At 65.9% G+C, this 23,047-nt stretch overlaps 1 protein-coding gene across 1 annotated transcript in view; it reads right to left on the bottom strand.

Moving 5' to 3' along the window:
• Positions 1–23,047, bottom strand: part of ITPR1 (inositol 1,4,5-trisphosphate receptor type 1) — a 214,465-nt gene that overhangs the window by 62,001 nt on the left and 129,417 nt on the right. The window contains 4 exon segments of the mRNA XM_036030250.1: positions 1,534–1,724; positions 3,562–3,694; positions 8,070–8,117; positions 9,228–9,263. Of these exon segments, the coding sequence (XP_035886143.1) occupies positions 1,534–1,724; positions 3,562–3,694; positions 8,070–8,117; positions 9,228–9,263 (408 nt within the window).

The raw sequence follows: 23,047 nt of genomic DNA, 5'->3' as shown, positions 1-23,047 counted from the left end.
GGAGAAACAGCCAGACAGCCCCTCTCACCGGTGCGCCTGGCCACGGCCCTCGTCTTCCGCACGGGGCCAGAGAACGCCGCGCAGGCCGGCTGGGCCCGGGGCCCAGTGGCCCCGTGGCCTCCCACAGGGCACCATGAACAGAGAGCGGGCGCTCGGTGAGGGTGCAGCTCACCAGCCTCGATCCTGGGAACCACGTGGCACAATGACGAGGGAGTCTCCACACGGCCCCCACCGGCCGGCACGGGCGGACAGTGAGGCTGCAACCTTGGCAGTGGGCGATGAGGGCTCCGGGACACAGCCCACTCTCGGCCAGCCCCACGAGTGACGGGATCAGATGGCCATCCCAACGGGCCACAGCTCAGGTGCTAACGTGACAGCTGGGCCTGCGGTGGGCCCGCCTCCAGCACAACCCTCACCGCAGGGCAGTGCCCAGCGATGACCTGGGGTGTGCATGGGGGCCGCGGGGGCCGCAGGGCGAGGACACTGTGTAGTCCCTTGCTCAGGTGGTGTGAGGCCTGGGCACCCAGTGTGACTACCAGTGGGGGCTGACATCCCACCTGCGCTCCCGGTACCCTGCCAGATGCCCCACCAGGTGCCCCGGCCCGGGCCTCACCTGCCTGCAGCAAGACAGGCCCGTCCCTAAGCTGCAGGACGAACCAAGACCTCATCAGTCCAGGCTCTGACCCAAAGCAAGGCCAAGAATACCGTGTCCAGTCACATGGACAACATGTGGCACGTGGCACGCACACCATCTCAATAAAGCCACTGTCACCACCACGTGTGTTGGCTGCACACGGCCCGGTGACCCCCACGCAGCGAGCCAATGAGACGGAAGGCTGCGCGGACACCTGGCATTCAAGCCTCTTAAGGAGTAAGTTCAACGGCCACGCTCACGTAAGGTTACCTCACGTATGCGTTATCGAAGTTCACCAAAACCGCTCCTGTAAGGACTTCCCAGAACTCCAGTTTTCATTATTTTTAAACGTACACCACACCCAGACAACGAAAAGTTGCCTGCTCGCTTCGACTCGCCCAGCTGGGCTTCGCCCTGTTCGCTCAGGGGGGTTTGGTCGCCTTGAACGTTCTGGTTACAAGGCAGGGAGTCTACGGTCGGTAACAGCCGCAGCCTCTGCGGGCGTGAAACCAACCCGACCCGGCCCGCACAGCCGCACGCCCCTCTCGGCCCCCTGGGGTAAAAGCTGTGCGTCCACTTCATGCCACCGTCCACGGAACCCACTTCCATGAACACCTCCCGCGTCCCTGGGCCTGGGCCGCTTCCCTGGCGCACCCTCAGCTCTGCCGCCGCTTGCAAACGTCACCCAGGATTTGGAGCCAAGTCTGACTTGCAACTGAACGGCCACAGCGCGGCATCCACAGGTCCATCCGTTTTTCGGGACGATGGAGCGCCACGCTCGAAGGAGAGGCTGGCGCTTACTCGGGAGTCCCAGCAGCCCCGGGCGTCTGGCTCCCAGCCCCGCCGCCCCCCCGACTGCTGCTAAGAGGGATGCCGCGGGCAGCCACGCCCCCTCCTACCTGGATGGTGGTGTTGCCGCCTTCCAGAAGCGCGATGGCCAGCAGGATGCTCTCGTGGAACACCCGGTCGCTGGAGGCGTTCATGATGAGGTCGATGACCAGGTTGGAGGCGCCCTCCTTGTCCAGGTGGCACTGAACCTCGGCCAGGCTCATCTCGCCCCTGCTCGCGGAGCTGGACCCGGGGCCTGCCCCTGGGGAGACGGGGCAGCGTGCTTAGGGACCGCCGTCGGAGCGGCTGGCCCTGCCTGCCTGCCTGCCACTCTGCGCCCGCGCGTCCCACCCTCGGCTGCTCAACGGGGCTCGCTCCCCCAACCTCAGTGACGCGCATCACCGGGCACTGGGCGTCTGCACGGGGATGCAGCCCCCCGTCCGAGGGCACGTCCCATGGGAGCCGCAGAGACGGTGCCGGAACACGGGCAGCCACCGTGAAGGGCGGACAGTGCTTGTCCAGAGAGAGACCTGAAGCCACCCAACCAGCCGGGACTCTGTCACGTTAAAACACGATGACCTGGGGCAGAACGGCTAGGAGCTGCTCTAAGAGACGCCCACACTCAGCGCTCCAGGGAGCCCACACTCAGCGCCCCTGGGAGCACCCGCAGGAAGCGCAGCCTGAAACGACCCCGTCAGCCCTCTCCCTGACAAATCCACCCTCGCCCCAACCCACCCTCTCACCGACGGTATCTGCTCGTCCATGCATCCACTCACTCATTCTGCAAACACTGAGCGTGTGGTGCGCAGCCGTGAGCTGGGGGTGGGGCGTGAGCCGTGAGAACAAGGGGCCCCCCTCGGCGGTCTTCAGAGCAGACCGACAAACTTCAGGAGACAGGCAGGTGCCGCTCGGGGAGTGGGCCCGCCCGTGTTTGGAGCGTGTCTGGGGGCTCGCCCTGCACGGTCACCGGCAGGCACTGACACCCAGACACACAACTGAGCACGGGGCGGGTCCTGGAGAGCAGAGGCCACCTAGGGGCTGCCCTGCCGAGCTCCCGCCAAATGCCCTCCCCCCGCCCTGACCACCTGGACCCGCTGTGTCTGCAGCAGCACCAGGTGGGTGTCTTCTCCCCCACAGATCCCCCCGAGGGCAGGGCCCGTCTCCTGCTGGGTGAGCTCACTACAGAAAGTGAGGAGAAGCCGCGTCTGCACTATCATGCGAGGACACTGCCTGAGAGTCACTGGGAGCTTTGGTGGGGAAGCTGAGGTCCTGTCCCAGGGACGGCCTGAGAGCCCCAGCACTCGGCAAGGGTACCGGAACGGCGCTTCCCCGGAGCTCTGAGCCCCAGGCGGCAGGCTGACCCGCTGCACCTGCTGAGGAACCCAGGATGCCTCCCGGAGCTGCTGGGACAGCAGCTCACACCGGCACTCACAGCCAGGTCTGGGGGTCTGCCACTCTTCTCTGCCCGTGACTGTGCTTACCATGTTTTGGATACTTCTGAGGATGTGTTGTGAAGATTTCTGTATAGGGTTCTGCTTGTTTTTGTTTTGGGGGGGTAGACCCCCATAGGGGCTTGGGAAGGCACATGGCATAGACACCGGAACCAGATACTCCGGGTTCAAGAGACAGGCCTGTCCTGACGACGCCCATTCCCTCCGTTACACGGGGACACGACCGCACCTGCCACCAAGGGGGTCACTCGGAGGAGAGACCAGGTGAAGGGTGCAGAGTGCGGGGGAGCCCTTGGCACAGGTGACTGTCCGAGAAACGGAGCCTCGCCGTCCTCACGGCCAGGGTCAGCGCCACTGTGTGTGCCTAACGACCCTGGGAGAACCCGCCACAAGATGGAGCCCCCGGAGTCACACCCAAACACCGCCCAGAGGGTTCCACGTGGGAACGAGGGGCAAAGGGCTCGGCTGTGCTCTCGCTGCAGGTGAGGGTTTGGGGACGTCGGCGTGAGGGCGGACCGATGACCGGACAAGCAGCTGAGAAGTCACACACACCCCACAGTCGCCGGCCAGCTGCACCGCGCCCGGGGACACGTGGCGGCCCCCTCGGCTCCCATGTGCGCCCACCAGCACACCACACGCCCGGCCTACCTCCGCCCCCAGGCTTGCTGGGTCCTCCCGGCGACAGTGGGCCGTTGCCGAAGCTGGTGAGGCTCTCTCTCCTTCCGGCCGGCCTGACGTTTCCATAGTAACGGTTGACCAAAATCTGCCTGAGCGCCTCGCCCTGAATTCAAACAGGATAAGGACGTTAGGTTCAGAGTTAGCGAAGGACTGGCTTGCACGGGGGCCCGGGGCTCGGCCTCACTCGGGGGGACACGTCACTGACAACAGCGACGGGCAAGCCCACAGCTGGCCCCTGAGCGTGCTCCCAGGGAAGCGGGTCGCAGAGGCGCGGCCTAGAATATTACGTAGCCGAGGGGCTCTCCCCCACGGTGACGAAGACAGAACCTTTACTGGGAAGGGCGACGACCGACAGCAAAAACAGCCCCGACAGTCCCGGGGGGTGAGCCAGGAAGAACCGGACACACTGGGGAGTTCGCATGCAGGTCGCCGTCCAGGGTGGTGGGAGAAAGCGGCCGATGCGCCGGGTTGGTTCCCCAGATGCCAGGGAGACTCGGGGCCACCCAAGGGAGCGCGAGAGGGCAGAGCGCGCTGAGAGCGGCCTTCCTCGGGGAAGTCGCCCGAGGACAGAGTGGTGGGGAGAGACCGCGCTACGGGGACGGCTCCGTGGCCGGGTCGGGGGGCGGTCGGTCGGGAAGCACGCCTCCCACAGGAGGTGCCGTCGAAGCACCGGAGGCGGGCGCAGGGAGGGCGTGAGCAAGACGAGAGGGGGCACGCGCCGGTCACTGTTGACGCCGTCACAAAAGAGGGTTCCTAAACGACGTCCTCTGTACACGTTGGGAGTTTCCGCACTGAAAAGCACTGACAGCGTGAACACGGAAGGACTTCTGGGGAGGGGCTGCAGCGACCTTCCTGCAACTTCTGAAACACGCCAAGCCGCGACGGGCCCTCTCGTCCGGGCGGACACATGGCCAAGCAGCGCAAAGCCGCCGCGGCTGGAGTCCCAGCCACGGGGCTCCTGCCCACCCCGCAGTCTGGAAGTGCCTGAAAGCCCAAGGCCGTGCGGGTCCCCACGCCTGGGGAGGTGCGGCGTCCCCATCCCTGGGACGTCAGCACGAGGCAGGTGGGGGGGGGGGTGCAGTGGCAGAGAGGCGCCGACACGGGGCAGGTCTCTCAGGCAGACGCGGGAGCTCCGCCACAAGACCCGCCACTGTGGCACGAGTTGGCAGAATTGAAAGGGACTTGTCAGTAAGCTCCCAGAGCAGGACTGGAGACTTCCAGCGGGGAGTCTATAGGAGGAGCCGGGAGGGAGGGACGGAGGGAGCAGGAGGGAGGGGGGCGCCCTGTGGGGGGGGCACCTTGGCGCCCCATGTGGGGTCCCAGGGCCACAAGGGTTTCCTCCTCTGTTTGTCCACTGCGCTGGGGCAGCAGGCACGAGAGGAAGAGGGGGTGGGGTGGCAAAGGGGCAGTATGGCTTTTTAAATGGAGGTTCAGGGAATTTTTTTTTTTTAATCTCAACTGTCCTCTCTCCATTCTGCCCGCCAACGCCAACGTCTCTCTCTCACCGCACCTCTGCTGAGGCGGCACGTCTGTCAGCTCGCAGAAGTCACCTCCCGCCTCGACCAACCGCAAACCCCAGATTTGGAGAGCTGCCGAGGGGGTGGGGAGTTATCTGTGACGTTTTCGGCACTTTTTAGACAAATTGCTTTTAGGACAACATGTTTTTAACGGCTCAGAAGACCGCACTTGGGCATCGAGTTCTGCTGGAGTTCAAGTCTCCGGCACCAGTGCAAACCCTCCGGCACCCCTGTCCCGGGAGCATGCTGGTTTGAAAGGATGATGAGTCTGTCAGAGGAACACCATTTCAAAGGGGTGTTCAGGAAAGCCAACCCAGGAAGGAGAAAAGACAGGGGGCTTTATGACGGACAGGGTCTGGCGCGATTTCCCCCTTGGGACATCCTTCCACGGAGCCACTGCCACTGTGCTCCCGTGGGGGGGAGGGCGGCCAGGCCGAGGCCTGGAGGCTGCAGCTGGAGAACATGACGACCGTCTCGGCAAGAACTGGGACGGTCTGAGGGCTGCTCGGTGGAAGGCCGGGTGACTGCCACTGTGTGGGGGACGCCCCCGCCCTCGGCCCCTTGGTTCCCGACTGGGAGGGCCAGAGCCACGTAGACTTCCTGCTCTGTGTGGTCTTGAGGGTCCCTGGTAAGACTGGGGTGCACTGGCCACAGAGGAAGCAGGAGGCAGGGAAAGAGCCCGCAGACTCGGGGACGGCTACTTCCCACTCACGCAGCCAGCGCGCCAAACCCAAGTTACAGAGAGAGGGGTCTCTCCTTCGGGGGGTGGGGGCAGGAAGAGACCTCACAGTTGCCATAGCAACTGACGCATCAACCAGCACACTGTCCCCCATAACGTCATGGAATGTGCTTATTATGGGGGGGGGACCTCCACATGCGCATCCCACCAACTTTCACCCTCCCCCCACCTTGGTGAGGTCTTGGGACACATTCGCCCCACCTTCTCTCCATAAATAAACAAACTGCAACAACAACGAAACAGAGAGCGAGAGTTTTTTTTTCCAGAAAGGAAAATGAGACTTGTTCGTGCTCTGAAAGAAAAAGGACTGAGAACTTCAGGCATGGGGAACGGACGAGAAAACAAGCGCGACGAGAAGTGACGCAGACGCCCCGTGGGACAGCTGGGGTTCAGGGAGGACCCTGCCTCTCTGAGCCAGGGTGACCACTCAGCAGCGCGGCGCGGGAGCCGGGCGCGGGGGAAGGAAAGCAGCGGCCCCCCCAGTGACGCCGCCTCCCCAGCCGGGGCGCCTGGCCGCCCGCCGCCCTGCGGGAACAGCAGCACCGGCGCTCCCCCGCCGTCGGCAGCTCGGGCGTGCACACAGACGCCAGACGGCCGGAGACTCCACACACGTCGTCCCCGAAGGCCGAGAAGAGGCAGGGCGCACGTCACTGCTGGCACTCCGTGTCACGTGAGAACCGTGACGTGAAGCTGCGAGACCACGCTGCCACGCAGTGCAAGCGAGTTCCATGTCTGCCACGGGAACTGGCGGGTGGGGAACCAAAGAGGGGGAAGTGACCTTCTGCCCCGCCCAGGGCCCGCCACGGAAAACACCCCGTGCTTCTTCGGGGAGGAGGACCAGCGCCTGCCATGCGCGGCGGGCCTTTCGCATGCTGTCGGCACGCAGGTGGAGAGCGCGCTCCTTCCCCTCCGCCTGCCACCCACAGAGCGTCCCCGTCTCCGTGTGCACGGCGAGGCGGGCGGGCCATCGCTCGCGTCCCCGTGGGAGTCCTGCCGCCCACAGGCAGTCCTGAGGGAGGGAGGGAGGCTGCGACCACCCCCACTGCACAGAAGGAGACACTGAGGCCCAGGCGGTGGAGCTGCCCTAAGCACACGGGCAGGGCCTGGCCCAGGGCGGCTGAAGCTGCTGTAGTTCCACAGGTCACCACGCACCCACAGCACGTGTCCCATGTCCTGGGCGCTTGGGACGTGAGGGACCTGCTAGTGCTGAGACCCAGCACGGGGGGGGGGGGGGGGGGGATGGACACACGTGAACGCCGGTGCCCTGGGTCCCTGGACCACAGGACGTGCAGGATGCCGGGGGGCGGGGGGTGGCCGGCAACCTCTGGGGAGCGGTTCCCTCTCTGCTGTGGCCTGAGAAGTCACGACCGCGAGAGGAGGAACAGGGTTCGGGACGTGGCGGGGCTGAGCAGCAGCCTGGCCGCGTGAGCAGAACCAAGGTGCACTGCGGCGAACCACCCCTCGCGGGCACGAACCCTCCAGGACCCCGCGGACACCGTCCCAAGGGGGCCTTCTCAGCGTGCTCGCTTCCGGACCCCGGGGTTAGGGTCAGCGGCGAGGGGCCGACGAGTGGACGTCTGTGCGTGTCTCGGGGCAGCGTGGGCCCGCGTGGCTCAGCACGCCGACGACAGCGGCTCCACGCGGTTCGGCCGGCGCGTCAGCGGAGCGCCCCCTCGGCCCAGGAGCCCCCCTTCCAGGAGCCCCCCAGAGATGCGCTCGCGGCCCACTCCCCGCCGTCAAAGGGGAAGAGCCCTTCACTGTTGAGCTGCGCAGCCTCGGGCGGCTGCGGCCTCCCGGACTCCCGCGGAGCTCGCCCCACGCGGACCGGGGCGGGGGCCGAGAGCCGTCGCCGCGAGGACGCTGGGTGTGTGCAGGTGGGGGCACACACCCGCACGTGTGCCGAGGAGGAAACGAAACCACTGGCCGCTTTTAGAGCGGAGTGGTGCAGTTCGGGACGTTGCTGCCTTTGCACTCCATTATAAACCACCCGGAGCGATGCCCCGTCACAGAGGAAAGAACGTACAGGCCGCACCTGGGGGGAGAGGCCCCGCACGGGAGGGGGTCACGGTGCTCTGAGCTGGCGGGGCAGGGGAGCTGCACTCACGTGACTGCCGGAGGCTGGTCCTGGCCCACGCACGCGGGCTTTAACAGCACCACCAACCAAAGGGGTCTTTCGGCCACTGTGTGGGGCGGAGGGGACCCCGACACGCAAGACTACGTACCCTTTTGTGGTCTTCCAGCTGCCTCAGGGGTGGACTCGGTTCGAGCTCCTGCTGAACACGCAGAAACGCTGTTTTAAGTGCTCGTCGCAGCACCGGGGACGGGCGGACACCGAGAGCTCCCAGACAGCCGGGACAGAAAACACGGGGTGGGGTGTGGGTGGGGGTGTGGGTGTGGGTGGGGGTGGGGGTGGGGCAGGGGCCAGCGACTGCTCCCCTCACGTGGATGTGAAGGCTGCCGCCCGCCCCCCCCGAGCACCGCTCACCGCCCCGCCCCAGACCCAGGGCGCTGCCGAACACGCGCGGACACAGGAACCCAGGGCCATCGGCTTCTGCAACACGTGTGAGCTGAGGTTCGGTGTCACGGACGCTCACAGGGGGCCCGGAGGGGTTACAATGCCAGCTCTGCCGGTGCTCGCGGCTCCCACAGGCAACCCCGCACACGGCGCATGCGTGAGGACGTCCAGGGGAAACTGCGCAGACACACACACACACACACGCACACGCACACAGAACACGGCTCCCCCGGCCCCCGCAGGGCAGCCAGCTGCCGAGGACGGGGAAGGGGCTCGGACAGGGACCCTGGGGGCCGGCTGCAGGGAAGCCGCCCGGCGCAGCGCCGCCCGTCGAGGGAGTTGCTAAGATCCTCCACGGGCCGCACCCCACTCTCGCTCTCTCTGCTGGGCCCCCCAGTGGCTTCTGGAAGGGAATTCTGACCCTTGACGACAGGCCTCCTCCTAGCTTCTCTGTGGCTCCCGACACCTCAACGGACTCGAGCCCCTGGTTCGGCGGCAGGAGCCGACCGAGTGCGCCGGGAAACGGTGCCTCCCTGGGCAGCTTGTCCCGAAACGGTCCCTTCGTGCCCAGAATGGCCAGCGGGCGTCACCTCTGCACAGGACAGGGCCCGCCACACCAGCACGTCTAGACCGAACACTTCCCGGCACAGCCGGCGCCTGGGGCCCCCGGGGGCCTGCATCTAGCTCCCACTCCTCAGGACCTTCTTCCCACCCCGAGAGCCACCCTGGTCCCCGGCCAGGCCACAGGCTGGCCCCTGCACCGACTGCCGGCACAGACACGACTCCACGACAGCTCAGACACGGGACCGGGACGAGCAGGGCGCAGCCCCGCTGGCCAGCACGCAGCTGCGGGGGTGGCACGCACCTCTGCCGGGCTCTCCGGGTCCGGGGCTGGCGGCGGCTGGTGGGGAGTGAGAGAGAGCAGGTTAGTGACGGCACGGCAGCCCGGGGAAGCCCAGGGCCCGGCACCGGGGACAGAACACAGACAGCACATCACAGGTGAGGGGGCCTGGCGAGCACACAGAAGAGGCGTCGGCTGTCACACCACGGGGTGGGGGTGGGGGTGAGGGTGGGGGAGGGGGGGCACTGCCTCTGCTCAATGGGCCTGAGTGTGGCTGTGCTGCGAACACTGCCGGCCAGAGACGCGGAAACACTGAGAACCAGGAACAGGGCAGACCACCACGGCTGAGAAGGAAGCGTGCTCCAAAAGCCGCCACCACCTGTGCCTCGTCAGTCCACAGACGGAGAGGGGAAGCGAGACAGCACACACCCACGGAGGCTCGAGGCGGGGGCAGGGGGAGGGGCCTCTGGGGCCCCAGCTGCGACCACCCCCGCCCCGCCCCAACACAAGCTTCTCCCGTCTCCACACTCGGGCTGTCTCAGAAAGCGAGACCCCAGGCTCCGGAGCGGGAGCTGCAGACGCTGCCCCCCTGGGAGGAGAAGGGGGCTCCTGAGTGCAGGGTTGCCCCATCCAGCACCCCCTCTGGAGCTCCGTCGGTTCCGAGACTCCGCTCTTGCCAGACCACGACGCAACCCACCCCCACTTGGTTATTCCCAAACCACGCTAGGGAGACAAGAGGGTGCCCCGAGGGAAGCCGGGGCTAACGGGAGGGCGAGTGTGGCCGGAGACAGGCTTGGGCTCCCTGGGAAGACAGCGCCCACGGTCCTTCCTCCTGAGGGCTGGGCTGGGAGCCGGGGACCGATGCCAGATGGACGCGCCTGGCCCCTCCCGGGCTGCTCTGGGCCAAAGTCACGCACCAGGCACGCCGGCTGGTTCAAGGTGCAGTCTGGGGCCCTGGAAAGAGGCCCAGACTCACGCTGGAACCGAGTGACCTTGGCCTGCTTTGGGGTGCTCCGGCAACGGGGCACACCCCGCGGCCCGGGCGCTCAGGTGGCGAGCCAGGGCAGGGCTGGACGCAGAAGGGACAGGGCTGTGGGGCCCAGGTCAGTGTAGCTCGACCGCCCTCCGTGGGTCCGATCCCCGGGCGGGAAAATCGTCCTTCCTGTCACACTGACTATGTAACTGGGTGACTTCCTTTCTCTGTCCTCGCAGGTCAGGTGAAGTAGCCTGACAGGGGAGGTCTTCAAGCTCCAGGTTCCACCCAGGGCGGGGGCCGGGGCCGAGGCGGCGGGCGTGGAGAGTGCAACCCGCAGGCCCCAGGGAGAGTTCAGCTTCCTGCAGGGCGGGGTGGGGCGGGGAGGCACGGGCCGGCGGGGGCACGGGAGCATGGCCGACACAATTGGAGACCGACATCAGTCACTCCACGGTCCGAGGACGCCCGTGAACTCTGCCCTCACGCCCTGCCCGCTGTGGGCGGAAGAACGCGCAGACGTCTGTGCCGCCCGGGCCGTGGAGGGCAGCGAGGGCCTGAGGCGGAACAAGTGCCACCTCCCACTGTTTGCGCTGGCCGCACGCCCGCCAACTGTGCTTCACACCAGCCCCAGGGGGACAGGACCGGGGGCCATAGGCACGGCTCCCTGCGGGGACCCGCCAGTCGAAACCAAAGCTCGAGGAAACGGAGGTGATGGGAGGAGAAGTGCGGCGTCTCCTTCCCCCTCCCGTCCGAGTCGGTCCTGCCCGGAGGGGTGTCTGGACTTCTTCTGGAACGGTCCCGGGTCGAGCACCGCTGTTTCTCCCTCCCTCAGACGTTGGTGGCTTCCGGTGCGGATGGTGCCGACCCTCCAGGGCCTCCCTCAACCACTGTCGGGCTGATGCTTACACTCCTTCAACGTGTAAAAGAACTACATGCAAATGAACTTTTTCCCAGGAACCTTTCCTGAAGGACTCGGAGCCGACAGAGGACGGTCCGTCTGCAGCTCCAGGAATCCCCGAGCACGAGTCCCTGCTGTCCACTCCAGGAGCAGAGCGGAGACGGCGGGCGCCCCGGACAGGGGCCGGGCGGCTGGGGCGCAGGCTCTGGGCGCCGCCTCCTGCCCCGAAGTTCAAGGGGACAGCGCCGACACCCACCAGGATTCCTTCCCACTAAGGCCTTACGTAACGCCTGGTGTGTTTTCAGTAAACCGCATTTCGTAATCCCTGACGGGCAAGTTCTCCGGCTATGACCCCTGAGACGCAGGACTGCGGGCACGAGAAGGCCAAACAGAGCCAGGCGCCGTTCAAACAAACCGAGGAAAAACACCAGCAGCCTTTATGAGCGCGCCCTCCTCGGAGGGCCCTGCCGCGTGTCCTTGAGGCTGAGGGCGTTCCGTGGCAGCAAGTGGCAACTCTGGAAAACGTGGTCACGACGAGCCACGTCCGAACTGGGTGACAGCTCCACCCCCCCCCCTCCCCCACGGGAGACCCGGAGGGCGAGACGACGCTCAGGAAGCGGACAGACCGGTCTTCTCGGCACGTGTTTGGCACCGAGCTTGGCGGTCCTCGCACGAAGAGGCACTGCTCAGTGAGCAGGCGCTCAGGGCGGGCGGGCAGTCTGAATGTCACAAGGCCCCCCCCCCACCCCAGTCCACCCCAGGGCTCCACCCAGCAGGCGATCAGCGGCCACCCGGTGTCACCGGGTCTCGAACCCAGAGACCACTCTTGCTCTCTGTTGCTTCTTCGGCTTTTCTTGGACCTTCAGTCTTCCCAGTGCTTCCAGACAAGGTCGGCCAAGTGTGTCCCTGTGTCCACCCACCCCTCCACCATCCTCCTGTCCGTCCATCCTTCACCCACCCACCCGCCCGCCCCTCCGTCCTCCCCCTGGGGCCACACACAGGCCAGCACAGACATGTAAACACCCCTAGTTCTCCACGGCCTTTGACGTGAGTTCCTCTACCACCTCTGGGCTCCTAGACCCTTCCTTTACCGTGAATGTCTCCCACCACGGACCGCCCCAGCAGAAGTGGAAGGCAGTTCGAGAAACGTAACCGTCTCACAGGCCGGCTGTCAGCACATCAGAGGGAGTGCTTCACCTCCGACCCCCGCCCCGAGTCAGCCTGCAGCTCCTCCTCGCCCACCTCGCCCCGCGTAGCCTCGCCCAACGGGCTGCAGACGGGGGCACCGGGCCCTGGCCTCCGCCAGCTCCGCACGCCCGCCCATGCCAGGAGCCCGGAGCACTTTGAAGACCAGTGGGCTGAGGGCGAGGTCCCCTAGCGTTTCAGCGGGACAACATCACGCCGTCAGGTCGCATTTTTCTAAGGACGTTCGTGTTTAGAGGCCAAAGCAGCAGCAGCAGCAAAAGTTACTCAGTTTCACCGGTCCTTTCCAGAGCAAGGCCGCTCAACAGTGAAACTCACTGCTGTTTAAAAACGCGTTTTCATGTGACTGAGTTACACAACCGCAGCAGCTATGGGACGGTCTCGGCACGACGGAGAGAGACAGAGAGAGGCAGAGCCTCCCTGGCCGCTGCGCCGCAGCCGCTCCCGAGCGCCCGCCCTGCGCGGGGCGGCCAGTGCCCCGCAGTAAACAGCCCCGCTGCACTCGCCGGCAGTTCCTGCTGAAGGTCACACATCAGCAGTAAAGCCCAGATTCCAGGAAAAAAAAAAAAGGCACTGTTATGTAACTGCCGCCCGAGTGCTGGCAGGTGTCCAACCCAGCCGTCCTCGGCCCTGTAAAAAAATAGGACACCGCCCACCCCGGCTCGGACGTCACGAGAACGCCCCCTGAAGGTGAGACTGAACGATTCTGTGCCTCTCCCCGCTGCCACCCTGAGTTTCCTAAGGCTCCCCGCCGGTGGCTCCCGAGCCGGCAGCAGCCCGTGGCGGGAGGAGCCGGCTGCAGCCGCCCTCGACACGTCAGGGGGGCGGACAGTGGGAGGTGTGCAGTGGGCTGACTGCAGGGGCTCTGGCGACTCCACGCTTCCAGGTGACAGCGATTCCTGGGGGTGACAGCGATTCCTGGGGGTGACAGCGATTCGTGGGGGTCCCACCGCACACGCGTGTGCGTGCAGCCAGCCCGCGGAGCCGCAGCCCATGTGTGCTAGCCTGACACCCGCGGGTGGCAGGTGGCAGGTGGCGGGAGGCACGTGGCATCGGCTTCCCTTTGGTCAGCGTCGTGCTTCATGGTTCAGAGAAGCTGCTCGCAGGGCACCTGCCCTCCCTGCTCAGACGTCCCAGTGATGCGTTCTCACGGCCCCAGGTCCCTCTCCTGGCTGACAACGGCTCTCCCTGGACACTGGTCTGCACGCCTGTCCGTCTCCCCATGCGGCCACGAGCCCCAGAAGGGTGGGCACCGTGTCCTTGGGGCTCCATGCGGCCCCCGTCCCCCAGCACCCGGTCTGGAACAGTACAGATGTGCGAGTGCTGGTCACACCGACGCCAACGGTCTTCAACACCCGCCGCTGTCCGCTCAAAGCTCAGCAGGAGGACGAGGGGCCGCCGTGGGGGTGACGGGGCCCGCCATGCCTCGATCTGTGTGTGGATGCGCCGTCCCAACCCGTCGTCCAGCTGGGCACTTGGGAGCGAGCAGGGTCACGGGTGCCAGCGGCGTCCCTTTCTCCTCCCGTCTGCACCCTCCCCAGCCCCCGAGGAGAAGGCAAAGCTGGGGGTAGGAACGGGGCCCCGCCTCTCTTTTTGCCGAAGGCAGGCAGGCAGGCAGGCCACCTCCTCCTCCTCCTCCTGGCTCTCCGTGAGGTCTCCCCCTGGGAGATGACAGCGGGGAAGACCCCACACCGGGCTCTTCTGCTGCAGGGACCCTGGGTGCCGGCCCCCGTGTCACCCCGAGTGCTTGGAGCACTGAGTTCCACGCGGAGGCACTGTGCTTCTCCGGGTCGTTCACGGCACATCTCCTCTCCCAAGGTGGCGGTGGCCATCAGCACGCGGGGCATCCCCGGTCAGGGGTCGGGGAGGTCACAGGGAGAGCCTCGGCCGTCCCCCAGGGGCTGTTCCCCAGCACCTTCAGAAGTGGGCACGGGGGGCTGCGATTTCGCCGCCAGGCCTGGCGCCCCCCGAGCCAGCGTGCAGGCTCATTGAGCTCCCCAGGCCCCAGCTGTGGGCTGCAGGTCCCCAGCACATGCAGCCACCGAGGCGCGGTGGGGAGACGCCGATTGAGCCGCGGGAGTTTCCAGAGCAGCCACTGACGGTAAAGGCCAATCAGGCAGCCTGGGGGCCTGGGGACGGCCAGCTGGTCATGCCCCAGGGGCTCTGGTGGTTGCCAGGGGTAACCAGGGGGGAGGGATCCACAGCTGCTTCCTCAGGGAATTTTCAAAGAATCCGAGTGGCTGCCAGAACATTCTTCCTTCACAGACAGACAGACCGCATTCTGTTTCCCGCAGTACAACCATACACACACCTGCTCGACCGTGGGGCCTTTCTGCAAGCGAGCCACGCGCGCCCGGCCAGGAGACCCGGTTCTGTCCGGCGCGAGCGAGCACGCCAGCCCGTCGCCGCGGCGCAAAGCAGCGTGGTCACCGTGTGGGGGGCTCGGGCAGGGGCGGGCGAGCCCTGGCCGACTCCACTTGTACCTCACAGAACCTCGACCTCCACGTATCAGAAGAGCAGCTCCCCCCTCCCCCGCCCCCCACCACAGCGAGGCATTTGCGTCGGGCGGGGGAGGGAGCACGTGGCGGGAGGGTGCTGGCGGGCACGCGCGGCAGCAGGTACTTCTGCGGGCAACTGGGGGGGGCGGGGGGGGGGGGGGGAGATGGACTGGGACGTGCTGGGAAGCCCTGTGGTCCTAGCGGCTGACAAAGCTGCTGCCCAACCTCCTGGTCATCCCAGCCTCTACTCGTCCCAGAGGGCTCGGCCTCCTCGCCGGCGCACGCTGGACTCGCGCACGCTGGATGCACATTGAGGAGAAGGCCATCCAGCGGCCGGCCCTGTGCTGGTCGGAGCGCAGCCAGCGCCCAGCGGTGTGAGCTGGGGTGAGTCCCTCGGCCTCTCTGAGCTCCGTTCCCGAGGGAGCTGGACCGAAGTCACAGCCGCCCACATCACCGTCCGGTTTCAGCCCAGGACGCCAACCCCCGAGGGACATGGGAGCCGCCCCTGAGCATTTCCGGAAGGCTGGTGGCAGCCGTCCAGCGGGCTGCGCTCTCTCAGGCAGCTCCGTGCCCCCCCCCAAATACTGCTGGTCTACGGAAACCACACACAGGCACCCCAGGAAGCTCTCTCCTGCAGCCAAAGCTTTCTTCCAGTGTCCTCATCTGCCAAGCAGCAAAACTTTCCCAATCACATACACATGAATTCCCCACGTTAATCTTTTCTAGTACCACACGCCAAGCATGCGCTGCATCCTAAAAACACGGTGAGAAACCTTGAGAAACATTCACGAAACAGAAAGTGTCTCAGAGGCCCGAGAGCCCACACAGATGGCCGCTCCTCCCTCGCTCTCCCGGGCGAGTCCGGTAAGCGAAGCTCATGTCGTACCCCACGTGCGGTGGCCGGCGCGGGTGACGCGTCCATTTCCCGTCTCTGGGCAGAGCTCCCAGGGAGAAGCCCCGGGCGGGTGCCGTGCGTCCCCACCCACGGCCCCGAGTGCCTGGAATTCCTACCACCGCACAACCGGAGGGGACCCCTCCCTCTCGCTCAGCAGTCCCCTCAGGGAGACCGCAGAGCTCTCACAAGTTCTTCTGAGCTGTACCAGGGCAGGCACTTCTTTTGGCATCGGACGCTTTCCAGGAAGGAGGAAAGCCCTTTGGGGTGACATCCATGGCGGGTCTCAGGCAGGTGAGAGGCCGACGCCAGCCACGACCTCCGTGGAGATTCCAGGCAGTGGGTGGAATCCCAGCTCAGCCCAGGAATCCGCTCTGGACTCCCAGGGGATCTCCGGGGACGGATGGGAAGCAGACGGGCGGGAAATGCTCAGACACAGACATGGAGGAGAGGCCACATTCACACGGGCACACGGGGGCGAGGGCAGGCCACAGGGCGTGCTGTGGATGGGGCGTGGACACGGCAGCACAGCACATGGAAAAGAAAGGAAAGCAGAACCTCAGCGTTATCCAGTTCATCAATGGAAATGAGCTGGAAGAGAAGAAAAGGGAGAGAGAAAGGAAAGGTTAGGACAGGACAGGTAAGCGAGCCGAGTGTCAGAGCGCTGTCCAGGTGGGCCACCTGGACGCATTCGGGTGGAGGCCCCATTCGATGGCCATTTGGACGCCACGGGGGCCCACGCCCCGACTCGCCCCGCTCGGGAACGGGCAGGCGGCAGCTGAGGTCGGTTCCCGTGGCCGCTGTCAGCCCTCGAGGGCACCTGGACCGAGAGCCGGGGACCGCACCTCCCGTTCTGTGTGCCCGAGGCCCCGCCCCCCGTCGAGAACCTCGCCCCCCGGACGAGGGTGGGAGGGCAGCGAGGGTCACAGCGACCCAACAAGGAGCAGACCCCCTCTAGGACACGCGTTTCCACTCCCCGGGGTGGCGGGGGGGGGGGGGGGGGGGTCCGGGCCCGACTGCGGTTGGGATGCAGCAGAATCGGCTTCCGAAGCCACATACCGGTGGGCCTCAAACAACGCAGGTTGAACGGCTCCGCTCCAGCGGCCCGGGCGGGTCAACGGGGAAAACCCGCCCACACGCCAGGTTTCAGGCAGGTCGAAGGCGGCTCCTCGCCGTTCAAGCCTGCGCTGTCCCAGGACCAACCGTGCGTCCCTGTGTCCTGACGCTCCACACCCTGGCCCTGCTGACGACGGACGACAACGCCCTCCCCGAGGACGGCCAGGCCCACTCAGCGGGTCTGTTAGTGGCAACGTGCGAGCCCTGAGGTCAAGGGCAAGAGCGTCTGTCGCAGCGGTGCTGCTTTAAGGCTGAACATTCTGACTGACTTATCACACTTCATCAGTATTTAGTACGTCTGGCGAATTTAGGCTGCCATCGGAAACAGCGGCGCCTAAAGGCTCATTTGTACCCCACCCGCAGAGAGGGACCGGCACGGGCCACGACCAGGGGACGGGGGACACGTGTGCCGTGATGGCCCTGGTGCCACCCGCGGTCGGCAACTGCCCAGTAATAACACAGCGTCTCCTGCTCAGGAGGGAATGCGGGGTTTAAGTAAACTCTGAGACATCCTTTTACATGAATTCCGGGCCTCTGGGTTTCTTTCCAAAGCTGACTAACAACTTCACAGCAGCTCAGTAAAAACCTATAGTCGGCCACAGAGTCGCCGACTCACCCAGGGACTGCGTACCCTCGTCCAGGGGGTGTCGGGGCTGAAGGCTTTCCGAGTGAGAGGGGGGTCAGACCCGATTTCAGAGGCGTGTAGCTACGGGAAGTTTTTGTGTTTCAAACCTGGACATGGTTGAACCTATAGCTTAAAGGTGCAGGCCAGCAGGCATTCCACGGAGTGGTCGTGACGTCCGAATAAACGTTTAGAGTTTACGAACGCTGAACGTGTAAGACAGAAAGATGCTAAAGGGTCGTGTGAAATGTCTCGGTTGGGGGTGACCTCTAACGTCCCCTCATTTCCTGTTTTCTGCTCTCTGGAAAGAATACGCATTGCTGGTGCTCAGCATCGCAGGGACTCAACAAAGGTGATTTTTAAAATTATTCCTGAGTGGCCCCGACTGCGTTTTCGGGACAACCTGCTCCGACCAGCCCTGAGCTTGCCGTCCCACCTGACCCCCGAGGGCGGATGGGCACTCCTCGGGGCGTGGTCGGAGACAAGTGGGCCGACCCCGGCTGCTCACCGACCCGACTCCTTCCCGCGGGACCCGAATGCAACCGCAGGGCCTGGTGACTCGGGGACCACCGCGGTTGGGAGTGTGTCCAGCTGCCAGCTGCGGCCTGGTTTCATCGGGCTGAGGGGTCAGAAACTGGGCCAATGACGAGACCTTTAAGTTCTGCTGTGTTTGGGGCCGTTCTGTCCCTTACGCCTGTTCGTGTCGCACAATCGAAACTGCAACACTGGACTTGGGGGGTTGGCTCAACGCACTGCACTGGCGTCAGGGTGTCACCTGAGCTCGCCGGTGGGGAGAGCCGGGACTGGGGAACCAGGCAGTGTGGGTTTTGGATTCCCGGCTTCTCGCTGTCGGCCATGTGACCCCAGGCAAGTCTCCGACCCTCTCTGTTTTCCCTGTGTCCACCCGCTCGCCCCCCGTATAAAATAACAAGAGCAACACCGGTCTCTGAGGCTGATCTGACAGGAGACAGGATGGCAGCAGACATGCCGGGGGGGAGGGGCGCTTGGCACGGAAACAAGGGCCGGTGAATGTGCGTGTCGGTGTCTGAGACGTGCTGGAGGCCGCACGCAGCTCTGAACATGGAAGTGATTCTGCTCTGCTTTCATCTACTTGGTAACGTGGGTGCCAGTTCTCACGAGACTTTTCTCAAACAAATCGACCCGTACAAGCACACTCGTGCTTTTGAACAGAACAAGGAACGATGTGAACTTTTCGTCTACGTCCGTGACTAAACCCTGTCTAGCGAAGAAGCAGAGGCGGGCACAGGGACCTAAGTCCCCTCGTCTTGAAGGGCTGCAGCTCGGTCCGCAGGCACGGGGGACACCGCCTGGGGGGCGGGCGTGCTGCGTGCTGGCCTCGCCCCTGCCACTTCCCGTGACCCCGGGAAGCACCTCTGGCTTCTGGCCACGGGCCCGTGTGCAGGGGAGACTGGCGGGGCGAGGCTGGGTGCACCCAGAAGGCCCGGTCACAGGACCAGTCCCGGGGGAGGCGGCTGTGGGAGAACTGGGCCAAGGAGGTGGACGCGGCCCCAGGAGCTGGCCCACCCTGAATGTCACGCTCCTTTCAGCAGACAGGCGCAGCCAGCCAAGCATCAGAGGCGTCTTCCAAAAGCCTCCGTGAGCCAAGGCCAAGGGGCCCTGCGACCAGATGGGTGAGAACGGGAGGGGGCAGCGCCCCTCCCCCCGCCCTGCTTCTGGAGCTCAGCTCCCACGGGCGGGAGATGGCACCTTCCGGCAGCCCGAGCTCGGGGCCAGGGGCACTGCCGCCCGCACGTGCTGCGGGAACCGGAGCCGCCAGCCACCACGGGATTCTGGACGGTTCTAGAACATCTTCGACCAGTGAGGGCACCTAGAGTGTCCCTGACTGACAGGCTGAGAGCGTCTCCGGGGCATTTCCCATGCTCCTCTACGACACTTCCACCCTGGGGACGGGGAAGGCACGGGCAGCCCAACGACACCGGAAAGAGACGTCCTCTTGCCTCCAGCCACCCCCTGCCTGGGGGTGCGGGCCCTCCTCCTGCTGAACGCGGACCCGAGCCAGAATCCACGCGTCACCTCTGGGTTCTGGGCGCCGACCCCACCACGGGGACCTGCGACTAACCGCCTGCTCACCGCCCCGGGCCCCGTCATCCTCCGTGAGCTCTGCCGCGCGCAGGGCCACAGCGTCTCGGGGCTCTGTGACGACTTTCTCCCGGGGGCACCCACGGGCAGGAAGGGCCGCGAGCAGGCCGACCTCCCACCTGGCCCCAGAGGGCCTGGAGCATGGGCCCGCCCGGTGCGCCCGAGGCTTGCCCTTCCACGGCATCGAGAGGGAACTCAGGAGGCAAAGGTCCCGTCCCGATGGCAGCGGTCCCCGGAGTCTCCCCAGAGTCGAGGACCCCATTTACACCAGAACCTCCGATCTGGAGGGAGGACGTGTTCTGAGGAGGAGAAAACTGTGGTTCCCGCACTTGAAAGTTTCACGTCCCAAAGGTACGACTGTGTCCACAGCTCATCAAAGCTGCTTTTGTGGTTCCATCACAGAGAGTGAGTTCCTTAACTGGAATCACGTCTCAGAACCATTTCCAAAGCCCTCTTTAACAAAAAAGAAGATCTCGTGGAGTGTAACTACCCACCTGCCGGTGTGCGCCCTCTGCTGTCCCTGCCTCTCCCCCCCCCTCGCAGGCCCCCGGGCGCGGCGGCTGCCTCGCCGTTTGCACCCTCGCTGCCCAGGCTCCTCGCTCTCATCACTGGGGTTCAGCAGCTCTTCCGCGGCTCCCCCCACAAAACCCCCGCTGGCTAACCCTAACACACAGGCATCCCCCTGTATGGCACGGGGAGAAGGGCTCTGACAGCACCGACAGGTGACCGCTGAGGGGACACCAGCCCCCCCGTGGCCCCCTCCTGCCTGCGCCGGTGCGGGCTGTCCCATGTCCGGCCTGACATGCGCAGGCTGCCGCGTCACGGCCGACCCTCCCTCGCGAGGGTTGACTAAACGGGCTACCGGGCCTCTGGGTCCGTTCCAGGACCTGGTCAGTGTGCTTGCCCACTGCGGACGTGCCGCCGAGGGTGGCCGGGACCCAACAGTGGGCGGTGTTACCTTCCCACGGAAACTGGGAGATCCAGCTCGGGCCCAGGCCTCGGGGGCGGGGAGGGGGGGGCTGGGGACGTGCCCTGTGCGCCCTGCTCAGCCCAGTGGCACCACCCTGGGACCGTCCGCTGCACAGCCTCCTGTGGAACGGTGCCACGTCTGCCTGCCCCGACTCCCAGTTAGAACCAGGGGGAGTTCCTCATGTGCGCGGGAGGCGCTGGGCCACGTCCCGGCAGGAGGCGGCCAGCGAGCCCGCAGGTGCACCGGGCTGGAGCGCACACCAGTGACACGCACACAGTGACACGCACCTCCGAGCACAAGAGGCGCCGGGCTCTCAGCAGGAACGTACGTGGACAGAGCATCTCGCCACCGCGGGTCCTGTGACCACAGGTCATGGGGCGAGGGGCCGCGGAGAGGACAACTGCACACACCTGACTCTTAGAGGAGACAGTGACAGGTTTTGGGGGTGCAGGAACAACAGCTTTAAAAACGTTGACCCTGTCCGTGTGCCTGCCCTGAGGTGGACCTCCGCAGCCGCCGCGTCGGTGGCCCGGCCCGGTTTCCCGCGGCAGCAGCGGGGCCTCACCTTCTCCCCGTAGCCCCGGTCCTTGGTCATCATCTCCCTCAGCGTCTGCAGCACCTTGATGCACAGTTTCTCCTCGTTCTCCTCCAGCAGCTGCTTCGTGTGCTTTATCAGCCTGCGCGGGGGAGCCACACGTCACTGCCCTGCCGCCGTCCCCCGGTTCCAGCCCCCTGCCCCAGCCCAGCCACTCACAGGGGACCACCAACAACCCTGTGTGGGCCACAGACTCCTGGGCCGCTCCGGCCCTGAGGACCCAGTCGGCCACGGCGTCCCAATGGCGACACCTGCTGGCCGGTGACAGCAAACACACGCGCTGGGCAGCGGAGGGCCACCCTTCGAGGGAGGACAGGAAAGAAGGCCCATGCACACCTGCCCTTTACGAGTCCTCTGGGGGCTGGTACTGTGGCCAGCAGTGCCCCGACCCTCAGGACGATAAGGCTGGGCCGGCACTGCCCCTCGCCCCCAGTGCTGTCCTCTGAGGGCCCAGAAAGGGAAAACTCGGGGGCAGAGCCCTCGGTCAAGGCAGCCGACAAGCAGCCCCGAGGTGGGGGTGGGGGCGGGGGGCAGTCCAGTGGAGGTTCTGCGTGGCCAGCTCTTTTTCTCAGGGTGGCCGAGGCAGCAACAAGAGCAGCTAAAGGTTCCGGGAAGACTGTGCAGGGGGCCGCAGGGCCGAGAATACCTGGTGTCTCTGGGGCAGCCCCCGGCCGGGGTCAGGACCTGACAGTGGGCCACGCCGCCGGGGAGGGCAGTGCGCAGCCGCACCACGCGAGTCGCCTTCCCCAGCAGGAAGGCAGAGCGAGCCTCGGCCTCGCATCGTCAGAGCGGAATGCAGGCCCGGCACCTCCCCTCAGAAGGGCTGCGCTGTCTCCCCCGCCCCTGCCCCCCACCCCCTCACCCCCCGCCGAGAAAGAGGCCACCCACTTGCAGATGAAGCCGCCGCTCTCGCACTTCCTCCTGGCGTCCGTGTTCTCGGGGAAGAGCAGCTCGGGCCGGTGCAGCACGTCCACCAGCACCGACAGCTCGGCCTGCACCAGGGGGCAGCCGGTCCTCCAGGGCCGAGACGATGTCCTGCGAGGGAGCGCAGCCCCGTGAGCCGCCGGCCGGTGCCGGGAGGACGGGCGGGCCTCTCCTCACCCAGGGCGGACCCGGCCCCGGCCGGGCAGGGGAGCTGGGGGCCAGCGCTCGCTTGGCGCTGAGTGTCAGACACGGCCCCGAGGGGTGGGGGGATGGGGGGTCCCTGAAGCCCCGCCCAGTGCAGAAAACCGAGTGGAGGCCGGCTGGCACACCTGCCGCCCTTCTCTCAGGACGGTCTTGGTGCCACTCGGGGTCATTCGTGGGTCTGAGCATACGATTGAAAGACACATTTGACCACCGGAGAGACGGCTAAGGCACGGGTGCAAAGCGGGTGGAACGTGGACGCTAGGACCCGACTTTCACAAGCAGCACCGGCACCGAAAGGGTGGGTGCCCACTGCTGCTCGTCGTCGCCCGGGGCCTGCGGGGGGGGGGGGGGGGGGGGGGATGGGCTTTTCCTTCCACGTGCTGGTGCCCGATGAGGATGGTCCAGTGACCTCCGCAGGCGTGTGACACAGTCGTGGGGGAAAGGCACACGCTAAGAGGAGACCACCATGAAGGACACGCCGCGTCAACACACGCTGAATGCCCGTACCCTGACGCACGGTGGTCCTCGAAGCGGGCACACAGACGCGGGGAGGACAGAGGGGAGCTGCACGGGCGGCAGGGCCGCTCGGCACGCACCGCGGGAAGGGGGCGGCAGCCAACAGGCGGAAAACCGTCTCCTAAGACGCTCCCGGGGGGGCTGGCGGCCGGTCGCTGAGCACGTCCCTCAGACACGCCCTGGCCCCGGCGGGCAGGACCCGGCGCGTCAGACCAGACAGTGAGCAACAGAGAGGTCTGTGCAGAGAAGACCCCTGAACTGAGTCTGCCCCGCCCGGGGGCCCCCATTCCACAGGCGACGGTCAAGGGAGAC

The sequence above is a fragment of the Phyllostomus discolor genome, chromosome 7 (assembly GCF_004126475.2).
Source record: "Phyllostomus discolor isolate MPI-MPIP mPhyDis1 chromosome 7, mPhyDis1.pri.v3, whole genome shotgun sequence".
Taxonomy (NCBI): Eukaryota; Metazoa; Chordata; class Mammalia; order Chiroptera; family Phyllostomidae; genus Phyllostomus; species Phyllostomus discolor.
Note: the sequence above shows the minus strand (reverse complement) of the source record. Positions and strands in the feature narration are given on the sequence as shown.